The sequence below is a fragment of the Dermacentor variabilis genome, chromosome 4 (genome assembly GCF_050947875.1).
Source record: "Dermacentor variabilis isolate Ectoservices chromosome 4, ASM5094787v1, whole genome shotgun sequence".
Classification (NCBI taxonomy): domain Eukaryota; kingdom Metazoa; phylum Arthropoda; class Arachnida; order Ixodida; family Ixodidae; genus Dermacentor; species Dermacentor variabilis.
In genome coordinates, this window is record NC_134571.1 from 4,463,103 (window position 1) to 4,486,850 (window position 23,748).

Consider the following 23,748-nt stretch of genomic DNA (forward strand, 5'->3'; position numbering starts at 1 on the left):
GTTCTCCCATACCGGACCTCGAGGATCGCGTGACACATACGTCACAGGCCCCACCTTCATTTTTTTTTCTCGAATTTTTTTTTCGGCACTCGCAATACCGCTCATGGTGTCACGCGCGAGCTGTGGTCTGGTTCGGGGAGCGCACGATTTCGCCCGCTGTGCACAAGGAAACATGACTAGCGGTATAATTCAATGCTACACGAATACTGAGCAAGAACAAGCGGATCGCAGAGCATGATCACGCGCTGGAGCACTGTAGAAAATGGCAGTTTCGGTACCTAAGCACTTGACCGCACCACCGTGGGAACAAGCAGACGAAGCGAAAGTACATCTCTCTTGCTTCGGTGGGAAGTAAAACAAAAAACACGCGCACATTCCGTTTGTGTGTTTTATTATTTCTCTAAACTTCCATTCGTCAGTTCAAGCAACAGATCGCACAGATAACAGTTGTTGTCTTGAATAATTCTCGAAGTCGCGCATCACCACGAGCGACGTCACACTGCGGACACGACTACGTAGGCGTAGGGCCGCGACTACGTCATCCTCCGGTTTGGAGCGCGGCAGCCGTAAAGAGAAAAAAAACGGCGTTCGGTTTGAAATTTCAGATCCTTCCGCAGCGCGTAGCGATGTAATACTTCGCAGACACGATCGTTGTCGCGCATTGTATGCTCTGCGCTTGTCAGCTCAAAACGGCCAGACCTAATCAGGGGCCCTTTAGGCATTCTTGTTTTCCGGCATAATGGAGCCGTATAGTATAGTTTAGTTCTATTGATATTGCTCGGTGAACATCGTTCCCTCGAGCGTAGCTGCGTTCATAGTCGTTTGAATAATATCTGAAATAAGAAGTCCTTTTGTTTCAACTCGTATGTTACCGGAACAAATGGTTTTAAATCGCCAGGGAGTAAAGTATATTCCCCGTCGATTAGAGCGCTCAATAAAGCAACAAAGATGAAGCCTTGGCAACGACGGGCAACAGCTGCCGCTATTCACGGCGCCACCAATGTTCTCCAGAGGTCTTTCATCATTTCTTTTGTAAAACCTCGTGATTTACCGATAATTAACTATCGGGACAGCACCAAACATTTGAGACAAATGCAATACGTTACTTGAGCGAAAAATTGAGCCCGCGATGGAAAACTTCTGATGCTTTAATGGACGCTTTCTTTTTGAGTGCCAACGGTCATTCATACGTCTTGGGAATGTTGTAAAAGAAAACAAATATCTACCTTGAGGACGAATGGAGAGTGAAAAAAGGATTATCAATTCAATCAGTGATGAGTTCCGCGCCACAAGCATAGCGATCAGTCAGAATATAGTTCTCTGGCATTTGATATTGATTAAGTTAATTATGCAGCATGCAAGAATAAAGCCAGCGGTAAGTGCAATGATGCATCATGTTTGTTATTTTTTTCAGACGTGGCGAAGCAATATTCAAATCCGACAGCGTTTCGACAATATCTATACTGAAGGACTTCCTTGCTAAGCAGGCCACTCGGAAAAAGATCAGATTGGACATCGTATGTGGTGCGTTTACTTGTGTTGCGCGTTCTAGCGGAGCCTTTAAGAAAGAAGGCAATGTAGTGTGGAGGCCTTGCTCGCCTCCACATTGCACAATTTACGAGCGATTTCAACTCACTGCTTTGCTACAGACATTCGTGATAACCTTTGTAAAATTATTAGTGCGCAAATGTTAGTGGTGATCAGCATTCTTTGCCTACTTTGGGCACATCTATCTATCTATCTATCTATCTATCTATCTATCTATCTATCTATCTATCTATCTATCTATCTATCTATCTATCTATCTATCTATCTATCTATCTATCTATCTATCTATCTATCTAATCATATCACAAGAAGCCAACAAACACCGACACCAAGGAAAACTTAGGGGAAGTTACATGCGCTTGCTAACTGAATTAAAGAAAGGATAAATTAATGACAATGAAAGTGAATGAAGAAACAACTTGCCACAGGTGGGGAACGTTCCCACGTACTCGCATTACGCGTGCAATGCTCTACCAGATGAGCTACAGCGGCGCCGTTTTCCCGTCCACTTTCTTGGGTATTTATGCTTTTACTACTAGAACTATCCCTAGGAATGTTAGGATATCATTGGCCTTAGCAAGATTAGAAGAACTGGTGAGGCTTGTACAGTGCTGATAAATGGCCATGTCCTCTGCTATAGAGGTCTCCCAGATAAGATGCAATACGGGGTAGGATTCCTAATCCATAAGGACATAGCGGGCAACATTGACGAATTCTACCGCATTAATCAGAGGGTAGCAGTAGTCGTAATCACACTTAATAAGAGGTATGCATTAAAAGTAGTACAAGCCTACGTTCCAACATCCAGTCACCATCATGAGGGAGTAGATCAGTTTTATGAAGATGTTGAATTAGCGCTGAGAAAAGTGCAAACTAAGTATCCTGCAGTAATGGGTGACTTCAGTGCAAAAATGGGGGAAAAGCAGGCTGGTGAACAAGCAATTGGCAACTACAGCGTCGATTCCAGGAACGCTTGAGGAGAGACGCTGGTAGGATTCGCACAAAAGAGTAAGCTGCGAATAATGAACACCTTTTTTCAGGAAGCGTAGCAACATACAATGGACCTGGTTAAGCTCTGCGGGTGAAGCAGGAAATGAAATTGATTTCATATGCAAAATAGAAGTGAGGCGTGCAGACAGGACACAAGAGTAGAGAAGTGGACAACACGAACGCCGACCAAGGTAGATGTACTGGTAGCGAAGGCTCCATAGACGCCCATTGGTCCAAAAAATGGCGGCTCGTGGGCACTCCAGCGCCCCCTGGATTTTGGGGGGCAAACTACGCAAACGTGACGTAGAATGACGTCACGCATACGTATGCTTTTGGCGCGAATTATAAAGCGGTCTTTCTGTAGAATCCGCGTTTTCGAGCCCGTACCTCTCGAAGGTTGCTGCCTTTCAGCGCACCCCAACCTTTGCCAGTCAAATGTGCTCGAGTTCCTGCTAGTTATGGCCTTGTTAATGTGCAATTGGGAACGCAATGAAAGTGACTGGTAAAGGAGGGGCAGCATAGAAAGGCAGCAACACTTCCAGACACTGGCGAAGCATGCATGATTCGTAGTGCAAATACTGGTGCTAGTACTTTTGAGAGCTTTTGAGTACAGCAAGGTATGATACACAAAGCACTGGCTCAAGTGCACAGTTCGCAATAGAGTGTACGGCAAGTATGGTTTTCATAGTTTCATATTCATTGTTTATTGCAGCAACCAAACAAATACAGTCACAAAGCACACCCTTGGCACACAAACAAAAAATACATGTCACAGGCAGCACAAGCAGTATTGTTTAAGTTGGCTAATCATCTCAATAGTCACAGTGCAGATAGGAAAAAGCCCTGAAGTGCCACGAACGTTGTCAGTTAGGAAATTGAAAAGTATAGAAAACAATGCTACGACAGCTTCAATTGAAGCAAACATAACATGACATAAGTAGGCGCATCAACACAGACCATAGAGCACACTGGGATTATTCTTCACATTTAATTTCTTCAGCTGAAAGAATACAGCAGGTGCGTTTACATCTGCAAGGCAATGTTAAAGCCAGCTTTAGCACCCTCAAACGTGCTCAACGTAGGAGCAAATACCATACATTGAGCCGGCGTACCATCTCCAGAGTACTTCTAGTCGTTAGCCGGATCAATTTGAAGTAATTTTACGTCAACAAAAGTACACATGAAGTACAGCGTACAGTGAAGTGCAAGGACATTCGCGGGGCAGTAAAGCATGTAATCAGTGTACTGTACGCTACAATATAGCCAGATAAAAGTCCAGCGGGAATCGGTGTAGCGTGACACCAATGGTACTATCCACGCTGTCGCAGTGTACCACGGAGCATCGTTTCTTCACATGCCGCAAGCTCATCTTGAAATGAAGCGCTAAGCGCTTCAAAAGAAGAGCGTGAAGCGTGCAAAGACGGAAAAAAGACTTCGCACTGGCCGCACGCCGAAGGAAACGACAAAACCGAGAAAACTGCCGCAGCGGTGCAGCGGGCTGCAAATCTTACCGAACGGTGACAAAGAAGCGACGTACAAGGACGACGAAAACTTCGCAAAAGGAGCATTTTTGAGACCGGCGAGCTAAATTCATACGCTTTACCAGGCGCGCCATCGCAGACAGCTGGCGATAAGAAATCGCTTCGTAAGCTCCCGCCACTGTGGCCGGGTTAGCCGGGTATCGAAACAAGGCCTGCAAAGACGCGCTGTAATGCACCGCACACTCATGAATAGGGGGCAGGTCAAGAGTGTTGGAAAAATACAAAATTTGCCAGGTTTTAATAAAATGACTTACCTCTTTCATAAAACAAGGTGCTAATATATTTTTTCTTTTCTATTGGCAGATTACATTCCAATTTTGTAGCTTTATCATTTCTTTATATGAGTGTTTTGCCCCCCATCCTCTGGTTGTGCTGCAGTCGCGCTAAACCACTTTTCGGCCCAGCCTTCGCCACCACTTTAAATCCGCCTTGCGCCGACTATCAACTGAAGGGAGCACTGAGGCGAAAAAAAGAAAGAAAACACAAAACTCATCTGCGCATGCTCAGGAATGGTAACACCACGTGTCAATCGGGTACGCGTGCCGGTCTACGCGAGAGATAACTGTTAAGGCACTTAATCTCTTCCTTGTGTAAAGTAATCGAAGGCTGACTCACGCACGCACTTCCACCATTATAGATATGCCATGCCTCTACCATAAGGCGCGTATCTTCATCCTTATGCCTGTACAATATCGCGCATTCATCTAACTCTGGCGTGCAGTTACAATCTCGGCAATGTAGCGAAAGATTAGAAGGCGATCCACCGGTTAACGACCTTTTATGTTCCATTAGCCTCTGATTGATACATTGTCCCGTTTGCCCTACGTAGAACTGGCCACAGCTAAGGGGAATATTATAAACCACACCCACACGACAGTCAGTAAAACTGTTGTTCTTATTGTGCTTAACTGGACAAACATCTGTTCATTTTTTTGCCTTTTACCCGCTCCTTCCTATTCTGTACTGCAGCGCATATCTTACCTAGCTCATTGGGAGCAGTGAAAGCAACATTAACATCATATCTACTAGCAACTTTTTAAGCCTGTGCGACACTGAATGAATATACGGAATAACCACTACTCTTTTTTTTGCTATTACTGCTTTCTGTAATCACGTCCGTCCCTCTCGAAACCGGCTTCTTTAGGCGCTCAGCCACAGTGGCCACCGCTACACTGCACGGCGTTCGTGTTCTCCGCTTCTCTACTCTTGTGTCCTGTCTGCACGCCTCACTTCTATTTTGCATAATGAATCCTTACCAACTAGCTCAGCTTTCTGTCGTTCTAAGCTTGATTTCATACTTTCTGCCGATCCCAGCATAGTGCAGGATGTAGAAGTAATAATAATAATATTTGGGGTTTTACGTGCCAAAACCACTTTCTGATTATGAGGCACGCCGTAGTGGAGGACTCCGGAAATTTTGACCACCTGGGGTTCTTTAACGTGCGCCTAAATCTAAGCACACGGGTGTTTTCGCATTTCGCCTCCATCGAAATGCGGCCGCCGTGGCCGGGAGGGATGTAGAAGTGATAGGTCGGGTAAAGTGCAGTGATCGTAGGTTAGTGCGGGCTAGGATTCACCTCAATTTGAAGAGAGAAAGAGTAAACTTGGTCAAGAAGAAACAGGTGAGCCTAGAGGCAGTAAGGGTAAAAGCAGACAAATTAAGGCGAGTTCTTGCAAAGAAATATGTAGCCTTAGAACAGAGAGATGAAGATCATATAGAGGTAATGAATGAACCCGTAACTAGGATGGCTTCAGAGGGAGCACTTGAAGTGGAAGGCAAGGCACCAAGGCAACCAGTAGGCAAGCTCTCCCAAGTAATAAAGAACCTAAAAATGAAACGACAAAGAATGAAAGTGACCTGCTCAAAAGATAAGACAGAATTCGCGGAACTGTCAAAACTGATCAACAAGGCGAAAATAAGTGATATTTGAAATTACACCGTGAGAAAGAATGAAGAAGCCGTAAAAAGTGGACGCAGCCTGAAATTAGTGAGAAGGAAACTTGGCATAAGACAGAGCAAGATGCTTGCACTGAAAGGTAATCAGTGTAATATCATCAGCAATCTCGAATATATAGTAAAAGCAGTGGAAGAATTCTATACTGACTTGTACAATACCCAGAAAACTTAGAATAACTCCATTCGAAACAGTAATGAACAGGATACAGAATTTCCTCCTATAACTGGCGATGAGGTCAGAAGGGCCTTGTAACACATGAAACGGGAAAGAGCGGCAGGCGAAGATGGAATAAAAGTCATTTTAATCAGAGATGGCGGAGGCATAATGTTTGGAAAACTGGCGGCTCTATATATGAAGTACCTATTGACTGCAAGGGCCCCATGAAACTGTAAGAATGCAAACATTATACTAAACCACAAATAGGGAGACGTTAAATATTTGAGGAATTATAGGCCCATTAGCTCGCTCCCAGTATTATATAAAACATTTACCAAAATAATCTCTAGTAAAATAAGGGCAATAATGAACTTTAATCAATCAAGGGAACAGGTTTGCTTCAGGAAAGTTTACTCTGCAAATGGATCACATGCATGTCATTAATCAGGTTATCGAGAAATCCGCAGAGTACAATAAGCCGCTCTATATGGGTTACATAGATTGCGAAAAAGCATTTGATTCAGTAGAGATACAAGCAGTTATAGAGGGATTACTTAATCAAGAAGTACAGGAGGCTTACGTAAATATTTTGAAAAACATCTACAAAGATTCCACTGGTACCTTATTCTCTACGAGAAAAGTAGAAAGATACCTATAAAGAAGAGGGCCAGACAAGGCAACACAATTTCTGCAATGCTATTCACTGCATGCTTGGAAGAAGTATTTAGGATATTAGGCTGGGAAGGCTTAGGAGTAAGGATCAATGACGAATATCTCAGCAACCTTCGGTTTTCAGATGAGATTGTCCTGTTCAGCAACACCGGGGAAAAATTGTAAAAGATGATTGAGGGCCTTAACAGAGAAAGTGTAAGAGCGGTGTTGAAGATTAATATGTATAAGACAAAGGTAATGTTCAATAGCCTGGCAAGGGAACAAGACTTCAGGATCGCCAGTCAGTTTCTAGTCTGTGAAGGAGTACATTTATCTAGGTCAATTGCTCACAGGGAACCCTCATCATAAGAACGAAATTTACAAAAGAATAAAATGGGTTGGAGTTCATAGGGCAGACATTGTGAGATCCTGACGGGAAGCTCACCACTATGATTGAAAAGAAAGATGTACAATCAATGCAAGCAACTGGTGCTAACATATGGGGCAGACATTTGCAGACTCGCAAAGACGCTGGAGAACAAGTTAAGGACCACACAAAGAGCTATGGAATGAACAATGATAGGCGTAACGTTAAGAGACAGAAAGAGAGCGTTGTGGATCAGAGAACAAACGGTAATAGCCGATATTCTAATTCACATTAACATAAACAATTGCGTTTGGCAAGTCATGTAATGCGCAGGTTAGATTACCGTTGGGCTAATAGGGTTACAGAATAGGTACTGACAGAAGAGAGAAAAGAATGGTGTTTGGCAAGTCATGTATTGTGCAGGTTAGATAACCGTTGGACCGTTAGGGTTAAAGAATAGGTACCGAGAGAAGCGAAGCGCAGTAGAGGACGGCGGAAGACTAGATGGGGCGATGAAATTAGGAAATTCGCGGATACTAGTCCAAATCTGTTGGCGCAGGACAGAGGTTTTTGGAGATCGCAGGGAGAGGGCTCAGTCCTGCAGCGGACATAAAATAGGCTACCGCTGCCGCTAAACTGATAACGATGATGGCATGAGGACAACAGGATGACCGCGAGCGTATGACGACAATGGTTTGATGAAGGCATGACGACAACAGTTTAAAGAAGCTGGAATGATGAGGAAGGCATAACGACGGCAGTACGACAATGCATGCACGACAGCCGCTCTCTGACGACGCTCGCGATGACGGTGACGGTGTGACAACGGCGACACAATCAGGATTGAATGACGATAGCATGGTTACAATAAAATGACGCAGAACCAATGACGTCGATGGATCGACGGAGGTAGGGCGGCAATGGTATGACTTTCCCGAAGTTATGTAACGCTGGAAAAATGACAGCGGGACACGAACGGTTTGGTTGTAATGGTATGACGACAACTGTGACGACAGTGGCGTGACGGCAATTGCATCACAAGAGGCGGACGACGAAGTTAGAATGACGACAATTGAAGGACCACGACAGCATCACATCAATTGTGTGACGACGAGTGTGACGGCGACAAAATAACTGAAATGGCTTTGCGATTGTACGAGCACAATGACATGCCGACTAGTGTACCACGAAGAGTGTATGAGGACGATAGCGTAACGATAACGGCATGACGAGAGTTTAATGAAGAAGCTGGATTGATGACGATGGAACAACCCCGACGGCATCACGACGACGGTATGACTAAATGCGTGATCACTTTATGACGTCGATGGCGTGACGAGGGCTTTATTACGGGAGTCGGGTGCAAAGCTGCAATGGCGGAGATCATACGAGCACGATGGCATCATGACGACGAGTCGTTTAACCTATCAGACAACTTGGTCCATTGCGTCGGCGTATAAAGTGTGACGACGAGAGCATTACGTGTCAGAATATAATTCTGGACTGATGACAATGGAGCGACCATGGCGGCGTCACGACCAGGAGCTCACATGTAGTGGCCTAAGCTGGTAGACAACTTGGGTAAGTGCGAGGGCCTAAGAGTATCGATGGATGGATGGATCGATCCAGAGATAGATAGATAGATAGATAGATAGATAGATAGATAGATAGATAGATAGATAGATAGATAGATAGATAGATATGCTCAAAACGCATCAAGTAGGAAAAGGATGCTAATCGCATTACGAAGATAAACAAGCGTCAATGTAGTCGTATAAATTTACACTCTTAAGCAAACTTACGCCCCTTTGCCACACAACAATCATCACCTGTCTTGTCCGCGTTTCCTTTCTTTAAAGGGACACTAAAGGTTACCAGAAACTCAAGTTAAAGTGGTAGAGCAATGTTCTAGAACGTCTAAGGCGTCAATATAATCGCGAACAGAGCTTTAGTAACCGAGAAATTGAGGTAAATGCATGACACGATTTGAGACCCCCCAGCGACATTCCGGTACTAGCCCGATGACGAAAGGACTCCTCATAATTTGTGTTACTAATACTCAACTACTCGTATTAAAAATATCATTTCATTCGATTATAAGACGGAAAAGATGCTACTTGTCTACGTCTATTCGATTCTAAGAAAAAGTAACATTTTGACGTTACCCTTCAGTAATATAGGTGTTCTAAAGGTTTCGTTTTCGTTCGACTCTGCGCCGCGCACGCTTTGGAGTTTCAGTAGTTTCGTTATCGCGTCGTGCTGTGAGGGTTCTGCTGGCTCGCGAAACTTTCATTTGGAACAAGCAGCGAGGATGCCACGTCCATGTGATGTCGTGGGAAGCCCTCGTTGCTTTCCCGCTCCGGAGAGCCGGTGCCGAGGCCGCCGTCGTAGTACGCAACGACGCCGGCAGTGCGAGCCCTCAGCAGCAGGTCGCGCCCGTCGGTGCTCAAATCGCTGAAGTTGAGCTCACCATCGCGAGCCAATCTGTCGGTGTCAGGGTCCATTGCGACGAGCGTCGAAGTTAGCGTCATAGAATGAAGTACCAGCTTATGGGCGCCTTGCGCTGGAGTTTGAGGTAAAGTAGCGGCGCCTGGTGGCGGTGCGGGAAACGACATCTGGGTCGTGCCAGCTTGGGTCGTATTGAGCCCTGGCTGTGGCGAAGCACGTTTCTAGGCCGAGTTTTGCGTCGATTCGCACATTTTTATGCCCTGTTGCGAGTGCGAAAAGGCTCGTCGCTTCTCATAGACCACGCCGACCACGCTGCGAGCTCGCCGCAGCCTATAGTTTAACGAAAACGGACTCTCCGTGTGCCTAGGGACGTAATGTAGGACGTAATTCGTTTCTCCTTCCGCTAGCCACCATACTCCTGCTTTCGCTCTGCTGTCGGCTCTGTCTTGGTTCTGTTTCTGGCCGCGCGTTCGCGTTTTGCGCAGAAAAGCCGTAGCGCCGTCTGCGGACGCCGTTCTACTCACCGATGGCGCAACGTCACTATGAGACCATGATGTAAGTACTCCTCGATCGGAGGGCGGGCGATTTGAACTGCGCTAGAGGTACGCGGACGCTTCAGAACGCATTTTCTCTTAAAATAAGTCTCTCCTTGGCACGAAACAAGCTTTTCGAGGTTTCTGTGATGGTATTTCAACAGTCCACGTTGACTTAATAGTAACCTTTAGTGTCCCTTTAACACGCAGAGCCCGGTACTTCCAAGTCACGAGCGGCATGCCCGTTATCAGCATGACAGAGCATTCTCGACAGGAAAGTAGCGAGCGCAGCGTTTTCAAGGAAGGAAACGCAAGCAAGACAGATGATGATTATTGTTGTGTGGCAAATATACACCCCGAAGTGTGTACATTTGCTTACACTTTACACTCTAAAACGAAATTACACCCTTTGGGTCGTATCTTGCCACACAACGATAAACTTCATCTGTTTTGTCCGCATTTCATTTCTTTAACGCTGTGAGCCTTGTACTTCCCAGTAACGAACGGCATGCGCATTATCAGCATGACGTAGCATTCCCGACCGAAAAGTAGCGGGCGCGGCCTTTTCAACTACTTTCCTGTCGGCAATGCTGCGTCATGCTGAAAACACGCATGCCGCTCGTTACTGAGATGTACCGGGTGACATCTCAGATGACAAGACAGATGACGTTTATTGTTGTGTGGCAAGATAGGACTCAGAGGATGTAATTTTGTTTTAGAGTGTATATTCCGGCGATAAACAAAGTATTTTGTTTTATGTAGAAAGTGTATATAATCATAAATAATAATAAAGAGAAAAAATAATAATATAATAATAATATAATAATAAATAATAAAGAGAAAAAACGTTTCATTCCACCAAATCTATATTTTTATCTACAATAGATGCTAAGTAAACACAAACGCAACTGAAACGCTGCGCCTCCACTGAAGGACATACATTAGCGGCGGCTCACAGTGCACTGTGCTAAATGTAACAGAATGCTAGTGCCTGTACTTACCTAACACGCATTAGAGTCTGCCACAACCCCAGGAGAACATTGCAATTTGATCAGTTCGGTAGACTTTAAGCATGGCTCAGTGGTGATTGAAGTATTGTTTCAGATATCAATTACGACAGCATAGAGCACACGCTACGGATGATTCACCCGAAGCTTGAGTACCAGCTGATATTGGCCAAAAAGGTGCAGCTCGTGGAAGCCTTGAAGGTAAGATAACTCGGAATTCTGATCTTGTTTCCTTCAACAGAACATTGTGTGGCACCGCGGAACCTAAACTGCAGTGAAAGTTCGTTGATCAAGAAGCAGTATTTTATTAATGAACTCCTTTTGACTTCGTACTATTGGTACACGAAACTTCACAAAAAGTAACATCAGCGAATGCAGTGTGACGTTCCAATGAATCAGAATAAGCGGCGTTTAATGCTTGAAAATGCGGCTTTATTGACCATGCTCCACATCGGACCGTCGGCCACTTCTGACGGCGCCGTTTCTGGGTGTTTCATCGACCACACTGAGCACCTGACTTTCGAAATGCAAACAAAAAGTCACTCAGTGAAACAAACTCGGCAATTAAATAAATTGCTGGCCCTCCTGTAATAAAGAGTAGATGAAAACATGAATGGCAACCGGCAAAGCAGATTGGTTGGAGGTGATACGAGCCACAATCTTAAATTGGGTGTAGTGCATGTTCGCAACTGTACATCCCTCCACACCGCACCACGCCAGACTGTGCACTGATCCATGTGCACGCTGTCCAGCTAGAAGAAAGCCGGCTGAAGGTGGCACGACAGGCATGCAGCGAAAGGCGCCAGGGAGACAGAGCGCACGGCCGAGTTAGAAGCAGCGCCTGAAGGGGGCGTCACGCAGCGTGTCGCCATCTCTCGAGGCGACGCAAAGCCCGCGCCGCAGAACTCAAGCACAGCTGGCGTTCAGAAGAACCCAGGCAAACCTGTCTTAGCACTAAAAGATGACAATGGAGTGTATGGTGCCCTGTATCGGCCTTTTGAACGTCACTATATGAAATTGCTAATTAAACTTCAACGTAAGAAAAGTTACAGCTTTATTGATATTGTGAAAGAAACATAAGGAACTTTAAAGCAATATTTTTTGGTAACTTGTGTGGGCCGTAACTAGCGTATGTAATGCGGTCCGGTACGAAGGGTTAGGCGCCAGACACCGCACTTTCTTAAGTTTTTATGGGTTGCCCGGGTGATCTCGTTTGGGTGCCCGGATAACTGCTCTGGCTTTTGGCTCAAGCTCACTGGAAGGTCGCCGACAACTGGAGATAAAAGCATTTCATGCTTAAAATCCTGTGTGCATACGATGTGCATTGCTCTCTGAGTAAAAGAACAAAAACTGAACTAATGTATGATTTAAAAGAAATTGTTCATTCCTCTTTCAGTAGAGCCGGTCAAACACAAAAGTGAAACTTATATTCTAAGAAGCAGTGGTAGCTACATTGCGCATTCGCAAATTGGAATCTATAATGTGCACAGTCATTCATTAATTACAGCTTCGCTCGAAGGGCGAAGCTACGACAGCGATAGCAAGCACGCGAGGCCTGCGCTGCTGCGCAGCGTAAACAGCACTCCGGCAAAGCAACACACCGACAACAAACAATGAAGCCTTCAGTTAACAAGAGCACAACTGGAAGACGGCAGCTACATCCGGAAGATTTCCCAAAATGGAATCTATCAGCCCCCGCGAAGGCCCCCGAGGAGCTCGCATGGGCAGAACGAATCGCCCGCAAATCAGACTCTCGGGACGAGGAGTTGGCCCGCCTTCGAGAGGAGGCAAGAGGCTTACGAGAGGCCATCACCCAATCTAACCCCTCAACCATTGCACAACCAATCACCCACCCATCGTCGCCACTTCCTGGTCACCCTCTATCCCTAGACACTCAGAGTTCATGTTCCGCAGAAACCTCAACATCCACACCACCTACCAAAAAGAAAAGAAAAAAAGTTATTTCGTTGTCAGATGAAACAGCTGAAAATGAACCATCAGACAAAACAGCTGAGATAGAGACTCAGTTTGAAGCCAAACTTGAGGCAAAATTAACAGCGAAACTAGCAGACTTCCAACAGCAGATGCGCGATCAGTGTCAGTAATTCCTAGAAAATCGCCTACAAACACTCGAGGCTCAATTTCCAACACTCGAAACTCGCATGGACTGCCTCATTGCCGAACGCTTCAAAATTTTACAGAACAAACTAGATACCTTCTGTACCCAGCTTAGCACACAAATGAGCCTCATGGTGGCGGAGGCAACCAAGCAAATGCAGGCGACGCCCCTACCCGAAATCACCCACCCCCTTTCATCTTCCAAAACTTCTGGCCAGCAAAATGGTTGGTGATTCACCTAAATCGAAGTCTACTCCTCCCCCTTTAAAACTCTGGCATTGGAACTGTCGCCGCATACGTCGTAAACGAGAAGCGCTAATACAACGTATACAAAATGAGGAACACCCACCAGATCTAATTACGCTACAGGACCCTAAAATTATTGTTTCGCTCCCGGGATATACTGCTTATCACTGACCAAATGATAGTCCTCCAATTGTGTCCACCTTTACGAAGTGATTCATAAGGCACACTCAATTTACATTCCCACATAATGTCCACAACGTAGTCCTTGACGTAATCCCAGTCGACATCCAACAGCTCATCGTCAATATCTATAATACCCCCAGTATGCCAGCAATGCGCTGCGCTAACCTAATAGCGCAAATAGCCACAGCGGCAAATAAAACACCAATCATAGCGGCCGGGGACCTTAACTGCGCACACATCGACTCGGGATACCAGAGAACTTCGGCAGAGGAGAGGTTCCTATATGAAACAAACTCAACAGTCTCAGCTCGCGGTGTACAATGATTTCGATTGCCCCACCAGACAAGGTACAACAGGAATGATGGACAGATGTCCGGACCTCACTATGGGCAGACGCATTAACAATTTGGAACGGAATAGAACAACACATACTTTAGGCAGTGACCACTATATTATCGAAGTTCAAGTCTCAGGTCCCCAAGCGTCTCGTACGAGTATAAAGCATAAGCTAATCAACTACGATAAATTTGGAAAACAACGGGAACCAAACCGAGAAATTGGGCCGGTGGATGCGCGAACTTGGACAGCACAGTTCCTCGAGGACCAGGCGGCGTGTACCAAGGAATATAGCCCAAAAGAACAAGTCCCAGTTATGGACTCGAAATTGGCCCATATGATAGAAGCACATGAAAGTCTCATGAAACGAAACCTTCAACAAAAATACAATAAGAAACTCCAAAACAAGATACCTGAGCTTGCAAGACAATTCATGATTATAGCCAACTTTGTAGGCAGAATTGGCAGCAGATGTGCCAAGGTCTGAGAGGCAATCTCAGTACCGCTCGAGCATGGCATCTTTTAAAACATTTAATTGTAGCCATGAGAAATCAACAACATACTAGAAATATCGTCGCTCGACTAACACGCAACCATAAATACGACACGCAGGCGCTACTAGAAACACTCAGGAGCCTACACAATTCACCTAACCCTCCGAATCCCTTATCGGAGTTCGCCGGCCCACCAAATACTGAACTGGACAGGGACATAACTATACAAGAAGTCCGAGCAGCACTTCATAGATTCCGTAACACCACGCCAGGCGAAGTTCGCATAACAAACGCCGCTCTTAGGAACCTTGATGACAACTCCCTGCGAGAACTTACCAGTATCTTCAACAAGCATTGGCAGAGCGGCACACTGCCAGAGGAGTGGACGCATTAAAGGGTTATTCTAATACCCAAACCTCACAAACCTGTTACACCAGAAAATATGCGCCCCATTTCCCTTACCTGTAGCTTAGGCAAACTCTTTAAGCAAGTCATCCTAGCTAGACTGCATGGCCACATGGAAGACACCTGTCAATACCCACACTCAGTGATTGGATTCCGATCTGGCCTATTCACACAGGATGCCATGCTTCAACTCACGACAGATGTACTGGAGCCCCTCATACCTACGCTCACCAAAGTGGTGCTGGCGACTGACCTCAAGAATGGCTTCGACAACGTCACCCACGAGGCCATCCTAAAAGCTATGTTATACCTAGGCGTAGGCCAACGAGCATACAACTACATAAGAGCTTTCCTGCAGAACCGAAGGGCCAGCATGTGCGTAGACAACCTTCGTACACGCCGCTACACTCTAGCGAATGTGGGCACAACGCAAGGCTCCGCGATGTCCCCTTTCCTTTTCAATGCAGTACTCATTCCGCTCGCATGGAAGCTGCAGCAAATTCTCTATCTTGACCATACTCTGTACGCGGATGATATCACCCTGCGGACTACATATGGATCAGACGCCCAAATAGAAGAAACACTGCAAACAGCCGCAATGGTAATACAGGACGAAGTCACCAAGGTAGGCCTCACCAGCTCACCGGAAAAATCTGAACTTTTCTGGATCCCGCCAAAGGGTAAAACGTATCATACTCGTATCAGAATCTACGTGCACAATAGAGAGGTCCCACAGGTCCCCACCATTCGAGTCATGGGCCTCTACCTGCAACAAGATGGCAAAAATACTGAAACAATCCAACGTTTAAAAAGCACACTAGCAGCCACCATGCAGCTAATACGCAGAGTAAAAATAAAGCTCACGGCCTGCGTGGATAAGACACTCCGGAAGTGGTACAAGCTTTTACCATGAGTAGATTATTCTATTCCGCCCCTATCTCAACCTCAATGCAACCGAAACCCAAACAATAAATTCTATAATAAGGAAAGCTACCAAGGCGGCGATCCGTCTGCCCAAAAACACCAGTAACGAACGCCTGGCTGAGTTAGGTGTGCATAACACCATACAAAAACTAACCGAAGCACACCTACAGGCACAATATCTCCAATTAGCCAGCACCCCTACCAGAAGACATATACTTTCTAAACTTCAAATTAACATTCCTGCTAATCATAACTCCCTAAAAGCCCTTCCCATGGCAATTCGTCAAACGATACGCATTCGACCACTCCCCCGTAATATGCGCCCCGACCAAGACCGCGAGCGACGAAAAGCCAGAGCAGCAGCATAAACGCTACGGCGATGAACAGAACGCAATATTGGTAGATGCTGCATGTGATCAGCACGGAGCCACAGCTGTTGCTTACACACGGATAACCCCTCCCTTAATACAGGAACGACCCCTGGGAATAGACCCAGTGGAAGAGATCACTATAGCGCTAGCGCTCGGCAGCTGCAGTGCTACCTACATTCTGAGTGATCCTAAAACTGCTAAATTATGCTAAATTATGCTAGGGGCAGAGTTCACCCTGCCACCTTCCACGTACTGACCCAGAACCCTCCTTTCTCCCGCAGAGCTGAGCTCATCAGGGTGCCTGCGGATTCGAGAAATCCCGACAATGAGGCCACCGATTCTTTAGCCCGAGGGTCGAGAAACCGGGCACAGGCGGACCTCATGGGGGGCTTCTCGAGGGAGCGTGCATGTACCTTCGCTGACCTCATCGCGAATGCTCGTGGCAAATATACACCCCCCCCCCCTACTCTTCCCTCACTACCAGGGAGCAACACTTATGGCGCCGCCTGCAAACGCGCACGCTACCTACTCCATCCCTCCTATCCCATTACCGACTCATCCCACCTTGTTGCCATCTGTGCAATGCGCCTAAAGTAAACCTCACCCATATACTCCTGGCCTGCCCGGTTTATCTTCCCCCGGCGGGCCGGTACCACTCCAAACCTGGGAGGACTGGGAGATCTCACTACGCTCCACGGAGCCGGCAAGGCAGAAGATCGCCGCCAGTCGGGCTGCCAGCGTTATTGACATGTTAAACATCAGCGTTAGAGTGCAGTGGGGTCGTGCGGGGACCCAGGGGGCCTGGGAGGTTCCAAACTGCTTTGCAAAATAAAGTTGCTTCCTCTTCCTCCTCGGGAGACTACGAAGGAAATTGCGTCGTTGCCTCAAGGCGCGTTGTTTGCGGGCGAAAACGTGACGCCGCCAAACACCTGCAGCACCGCCGACGACTGAGGACCCGCACGAAGGACGTGAAAACGCGGCGCGGACTAGCCGTGCATCTTCATGCTTTATCGCGCTTCGTATTGTTTTTACGCACAAGCGTACATGGCTCGCCAGTGAAATCGACGACGCGACGTTTGAGGCTGCGAAGGAAGCGAACGCCAGAGCAGGAAGGCACCTGGATTAGGAGAAGAAAATCGCGCTCCTGGGAAAGTCCGAAGGAGTGCGCGGAGCGCAGGGCAAAACAACGTCATCTAGAGGAAAGTCCAGATGGCGTTGAACGAAGCGGGGGAGGAGACAGGCAAACGTCTCTGTGGAGGAGGGTAGGCGGGGGCGCGCTCGGTTGACCTTCTCCGGCCGTTGCTACGGGCACGGCCGCTGGATAAAAAATTGGTAGGCTATTACGCTTCTTGGTAAGGCGATTCTTCCAAGAACAGGCAACCGCATACAGAACACTCAGTGCCAAACGGAGGCGGTTCTGCTTTTCAGATTGGGCAGCACACATCGGGTTTTAACCGGCATTCCGGCGACGTGTCATCGCGCTATGTTATAGTGGGTCACCGCTGCGGAGAGGGTGAGGGGAGATTAGCAATTATTATTTAATGTTTCTTCTGAGGTGGGATGAGGAAACGGGTGGACAACAGGGGTATTGAGTAGAGGTCAGACACTCATTCACTCCCAGACAATGTGGCTGCACAAGGCAGGGGTGGGAGTAGAAGTAGACGAAACGCTATAATTGTCTTTCGACTCACCGGAACGGCACTGCGCCAGGTAAGGGGAGGAATAGGACAAGACTGGAGGAGGGAGAAGGACAGCCAGGCGCAAGCACTGCCAGAGGGGACATATGCCATTGAGGAACGCACCCCGCAAACGGGGAAGCGAGAGACACGGCTGAGAGGCCGTACAGCCACGCGACGCAGAGGAGTGGAGAGCCGTGGATCGCGCGCGAGGCGGCAAGGAGCGCCCTCCGCCGGCACCGCGGCAGTGCCGCGACAGCGGGAGAAGGAACGCCGTGCTCGTAGTGGACGGTAACGGCAAGAATCAGCGCAACGGCGCTGCACGGAGGAAGGGGACGAGATAGGCGAGTACACGTGATCCGGCTTTGGAGAACAAGGGAAGAGCAAGACTCGCGCCGCGCGCGAGCGATGCCAGCAGGAGCTAGCGCAGCAAGATCAGCGCCCAACAGTGGCTACGGTGAGGCCTACGGCCAGGTTCAACAGCGAAGCGAAACGCAGGAACGAGCGCCAAAGAGCTCCACTCTAAAAAAAAGTGCAGCCTGCCGCGTCGGGCGGGCTGCATTGGGAGCGAACGTGAGAGCCATAGTTGCGTTCTCGGCCGCTTGGCTGGGCCGAACGGCGCTGGTTGCGGGAGACAGAGCGTGCCAGGACGCGTCGGGCGACGGCGTTTCATGCGCATTACTGGCGCATTTTCTATGCCTATCTCAGACAGTCCCGGCTGGTGGCGCCGCGGCGGAGGACACCGCTTCTGATAAACGCGACAGGCCGCACCTTTTTTTTTATCCAGTGGCCATGCTACGTGCTGCGTGTTCGTTATGAAGGTGCCGGTTTCGTCTCATGATCCGAGCGCTGACCGAGAAGGACAGAGCAGCAACGTCAGCGGCGGCAGGACGACCGCGGGTCGACCGACGCCAGAGTCGTCGCCTTGCGCCGTGCACGACCAAATTGCTTGAATTTGGAAAAGACTGCGCATTTCCTTACGCTTCCTTACCATCGTTCCTGATCGCACTTTATAATTTAAAAATAAAATTTCGCAAGACGGTCCTAAAACATACCAACAATGTCGCAGTTTCGCCCGTGAGGCAAAGCATCGATTGCGATAGCCAATTAACAAACAGCCATACGAAGTAAGTACAGTACTTTTATCGGCCGTGTTAAATTGTAAACGTTCGTTCACTAATTAAATTAACAAGCAAGGTATCAGCGCGCACAGGCAAGCATGAACACATGACACTCGATGAGCTCTGGCACGCGGTCAAAACGTCGGGAAAATGCGCGGCAGCAGCAGCGAGCGAAGTGACCTTCGTGCCGTGTATCGTTTCAACACAAACTGGGCGGCGAGAACGTAGCACGCACAAAGGTATGAGCTGTCGAAGCGCCTAGACTCTGCCATCAACGCAGATCGCTTTCAAGATCAGGGGCGCGCAGCCGCGGAATACCGAGTTGCTGCCGGAATACGCTGTTTTCTCGCCGCGGTTTGCGTTGAAGGAATACACAGCATGAATATCACTTCTCTCGCTACTGCTGCCACGCTTGCTCACGCTAGTGCTTTCACAGCGAGTGCCCGAGGTCTTCGAGTGTGATGTGCTCATGTTTGCCTGTGCCTGCTGACACCATGCTTGTTAATTCAGTTAGTAAGCGAATGTTTCCAAGTTTATACATCCGATAAAACGATTTTCCGTCCTTAGTATAACTGTCTGCTAATTTGCCAAAGCATCGATGCTTCGACTTTTGAGCGAAACTACGACTTTTTCTGTAGCAATACTCTAAAAGTATCTGGCTTATCTCGGCTGCTGACCGGTTGACGCTTCCGGTAATTTCAAATACAAGCGCTTCTGGAAGGTGTACTTTACCTACGGGTCTCACGGGGTGCCGACGGCAAGACAATTTGGTGGTGTTCTGCGACCATTCCTTTTCAGTTTCCAATACATCACTAGACGCCAAAGCAATGCGATCTCGCAGGAATGCTAACAAGTTAGTGTGATGGTGATTACGTTACATACATAGATTGGAAAAAAAAATTTTGGTGGAACCAGGCACAAAATAATCTCGTGTGAAAGAGCAGCCTCATGCTCTCATCGCTGCTTAAAAGCACACTTCTACAAATTTATTAAAGCAAATCATTCTTTGCCTCATTGGTCAACTTTTCCGATACTAATACTACTACTATTGCTATTACCACTACTATTGCTATTACACTACTAGTAGTAGTACTGCTACTGCTAATGTCTCGCACGAGGAGGTGGTGGTGACTCCGTCGACTCTATTCATTGCCCTGCCTCTCCTCACTACCTTCCCTCTACCATTCTATGTATTTCTCTTCTGGGATGTTCCTCGTGAGTACCAAGGCCAGCGCTGCTGCTTCTGCAATGCTTTTGCAGCGGGCTCAAGGATAATTAAGAGCCGTCCACAAGGCATTGTGAGACGCCCAGGAAACTCCAGCTGGCATTGCGGCAACGCATTGTAAACGAGCCACGCTTTTTGTAGTCGCCTGTCGCGCGTAAATGACATCTGTACTCCCGACGCGACGTGCCAGACAGCAGCAGCGGCAGTAACAGCAATAGTGGGAAAGTCGAAAGAAGAGGCAAAGCAAGCTTCGCCTTAAGAGGAAAGTCCTTTCTTGGATGTTTGTGTGTGATATTGGCGTGTTTGTATGCGGATATGTTTTCGTGTGCTATAAAGCTGCAACCAACCAAGGCAGAATACCAACTAGCCCAGCTTCAAGTTAATCTAGGTTGTATATCTGCCCTTTCATGGAGATAATCGTGGGAAAGTTCTCCGGGCGCTGTCATGACTGGAAGGATTTCACACGCAGGATCTCAAGGTGTATGAAGGGAATGCGGACTGCCTTGCACCTGAGTATCAAGACATACTGGCGCGAAGTGATGAGCTGGAGATGGAATTCAAAAGACAACCATGCCATTTGGAAAGACTTTACGGTAGGTTTCCCTGATCGAACAGCGAACATGCTCGGGATTTTTTTGCATTTTGGGCGTGAACGTAGGAACAACGCATCTGGCACGACTTTTACGACATTCACACGCGTGGTTTCACGGCCTGTTTAAGTCATACATTATCGAAATCTGCTAGCCACACTGTCTCCCTTTCAATAGGTCGCACAATCCATTCAATGCAGCAACAAGGTTTTCAATGAGTATGAACGGTCATAAAACCGAACTTTTAAAGGGCAAATAAGCACACCCCCCCTCCTTTATATCTGCCTTACTTCATGCATACTTGACATTTATTAGCGTCAGCGAACGGTTTTGTTTTATAGTGCGTCTTTCCTTTGCTCTCATGAACTTGAATTATTTCAAAAAGGTAACGATCGGTGGCTGTTCATACTTTCGTTTTGCTCTATGCAGTACGAAAAGTCGGGGGTAGAAAGAAAATTAACAAATGGTGTGCGAACTGCAACATATTCATTAGTGTCAGATCACGAAGGTATAACTATAAGAAGTAAGGATTAGATTAATGCAGAACACTAAAAGGCACAAAATAAACAAAAGCATTATTATTAGACTTTGAGATAAACATCTCTTTCCGTCCGCTCCCAAGAGTTTCAAAGAACTCTTACGAAACGCGACAAATAATATAGTGGTGTGGCAAATCGAACCCACAATGATTGGCTTAAAGCCAAGCACTGTAATCTAGGCAATGGGCAGAGTGTGTCCAAAGCGACCGCCGCAGGAAGATGTTCAGTCGAAAGAGAATGGCTTCGCAACGGCGTAGCGATGTCAAAAATGAGTTGAACATCTTGAAGGGGCAGCGCAAAAAGACGATGACAGAAAGCAGGAACACACAGGACAGCGCTGAACTCACAACTAACTTTATTCGAAGGCATACATACACTTATATACACAACCCATAGCCACGTGCTCTGCCATCCATGGCGTCATTATCAGTGCGCAGGCAAAAAACACGCAAAACCATTTAATCTAATGCTACGTTATGAAGCGGCTTAAAAATTCAAATTCACTATCATGCAAATTTATCGATTAATGAATGATTAATGACAATGATTGTGCACTGTAGAATGGGAGTGGTTTATGAACTTCCATTTTCCTGCGGTCACGTATACATCGGTCAAACAGGTCGTTGCCTCAATATTAGATTGTCTGAACATAGGCGCTCACTAACGGGTAATGCCTACTCGCATGTCGCGCGGCATTGCTCTGAGCATGGGTGCACTCCAATATATAACGACACCACAATATTTTCCACGCACAAAAATCAGGCTACGAGGGAGATAATTGAGGCCTTCTATATCAGAAAAAAAGGATCGCTTTGTGTAAGCATGCCATCGATAAATTTGCATGATAGTGAATTTCAATTTTTAAGCCGCTTCATAACGTAGCATTAGATTAAATGGTTTTGCGTGTTTTTTGCCTGCGCACTGATAATGACGCCATGGATGGGAGAGCACGTGGCTATGGGTTGTGTATATAAGTGTATGTATGCCTTCGAATAAAGTTAGTTGTGAGTTCAGCGCTGTCCTGTGTGTTCCTGCCTTCTGTCATCGTCTTTTTGCGCTGCCCCTTCAAGATGTTCAACCAGTACCAACTCGCCGAAATGTCGATCCTTCTACAAAAATGAGTATAAGAAAAGCTTCACGCCAGCGCGTAGAAAAATTATGCTGGTGATAGTGACCAGGATACCATGCGGACATTGATGGAAGGGTATTCACTTCTGGAAGTGTTTCACTAATAAGTTTGGTGATGTATCGCTTCATGTGGTTTCGGAACAGCATGTGACCGCCTCTTACGCTGTTAAACAAAAGAAAAGATATTCTGTAGTTTAACGTGTAATAACCGGGATTTGACGCACGCCCTGTTGAGACTGACAAGTTGAGACTGTCAAGTTATCATTTGAGACTGATAAGTATGACCACCTGTGGCTATTTAACATAAGTTTATTGCATGGTACACGAGCGTTTTGTTTTTTTGTTCATTCTGGCCCCATCAGCATGCGACCGCCGAATCCGCGATCGAACAAGTGACGTTGCTATGAGGAGCGCAACGCCATACCGACTGAACTGCCGCGGCTGCTCACCTCTCAAAGCATGTTCTTCTCAAGATCACGAGGAAGTATCGAGAGCTCGTGAATGCCGTTTCCAGTAATTTAGCAAGGGAAGTAGAATATACGCCAGTCATTGTTTCTTCTTGTGCAGGAATGATCACCGACCTCTACATTGATGTCTACAAATTTAAAGGAACCAACGTGAAGAGCAAAGTCCCCGCTCTGCTCCAAGTTCTCGACCGCTACGACTTGACTGCGCTGATCGACTTTTTTCATAACCAAGTGTAGCCTCTACGCAAATGCAATGCCTGGGTGCTTCATCCTAGGAAGACATAATCATAATCATAGGAAGACATGGTGAATCTGCTTCACAATAGAAAAAGTCAAAGGCCTACACGGCACACGCAGCACAATCACATCATTTTCGGCAGCACGCACTAGAAGGTTCCCCCCTCCTTCCGTGGAGACACCACGACGTGCACCGTAGAGTAAATACAAGTATCGAGACAACGCGGCGCATGTGTTACTTCCCTTGACCCGTTGCGCCGTACGATGTTGTTGATGATGATGAACATCATCATTTATTTGCATTCCCTTTGTAGCAAGGCGGGGACAAATAGTCACCAAGCCTCATTCAGTTGACCAGGCCCAGCTACATACAACTGCTACATGCAACTACATACAACTGCTACATGCCGGGACAATTGTTTGAATACGACGCAACTTCAATGCGCAATTTGCACCTGTCAAGGCTACGCGGTACGCATGTCAAGTTGT

The 23,748-nt window shown here is 46.9% G+C and overlaps 1 protein-coding gene across 4 annotated transcripts in view; it reads left to right on the forward strand.

The window, feature by feature from the left end:
* LOC142578589 (BBSome complex member BBS7-like) overlaps nt 1-23,481 on the forward strand; it is a 136,939-nt gene extending 113,458 nt beyond the window's left edge. For 2 of the 4 annotated variants that reach the window (XM_075687980.1, XM_075687981.1), the window contains exons 16-19: nt 1,415-1,524; nt 11,297-11,400; nt 20,768-20,891; nt 23,123-23,481. In XM_075687980.1, coding sequence (XP_075544095.1) covers nt 1,415-1,524; nt 11,297-11,400; nt 20,768-20,891; nt 23,123-23,259 — 475 coding nt within the window. In that variant the 3' untranslated portion in view covers nt 23,260-23,481. The remainder of the gene's footprint in view (nt 1-1,414; nt 1,525-11,296; nt 11,401-20,767; nt 20,892-23,122) is intronic. The other 2 variants (XM_075687983.1, XM_075687982.1) reach the window with 2 other exon arrangements.
* The last annotated feature ends 267 nt before the right edge of the window (nt 23,482-23,748 follow it).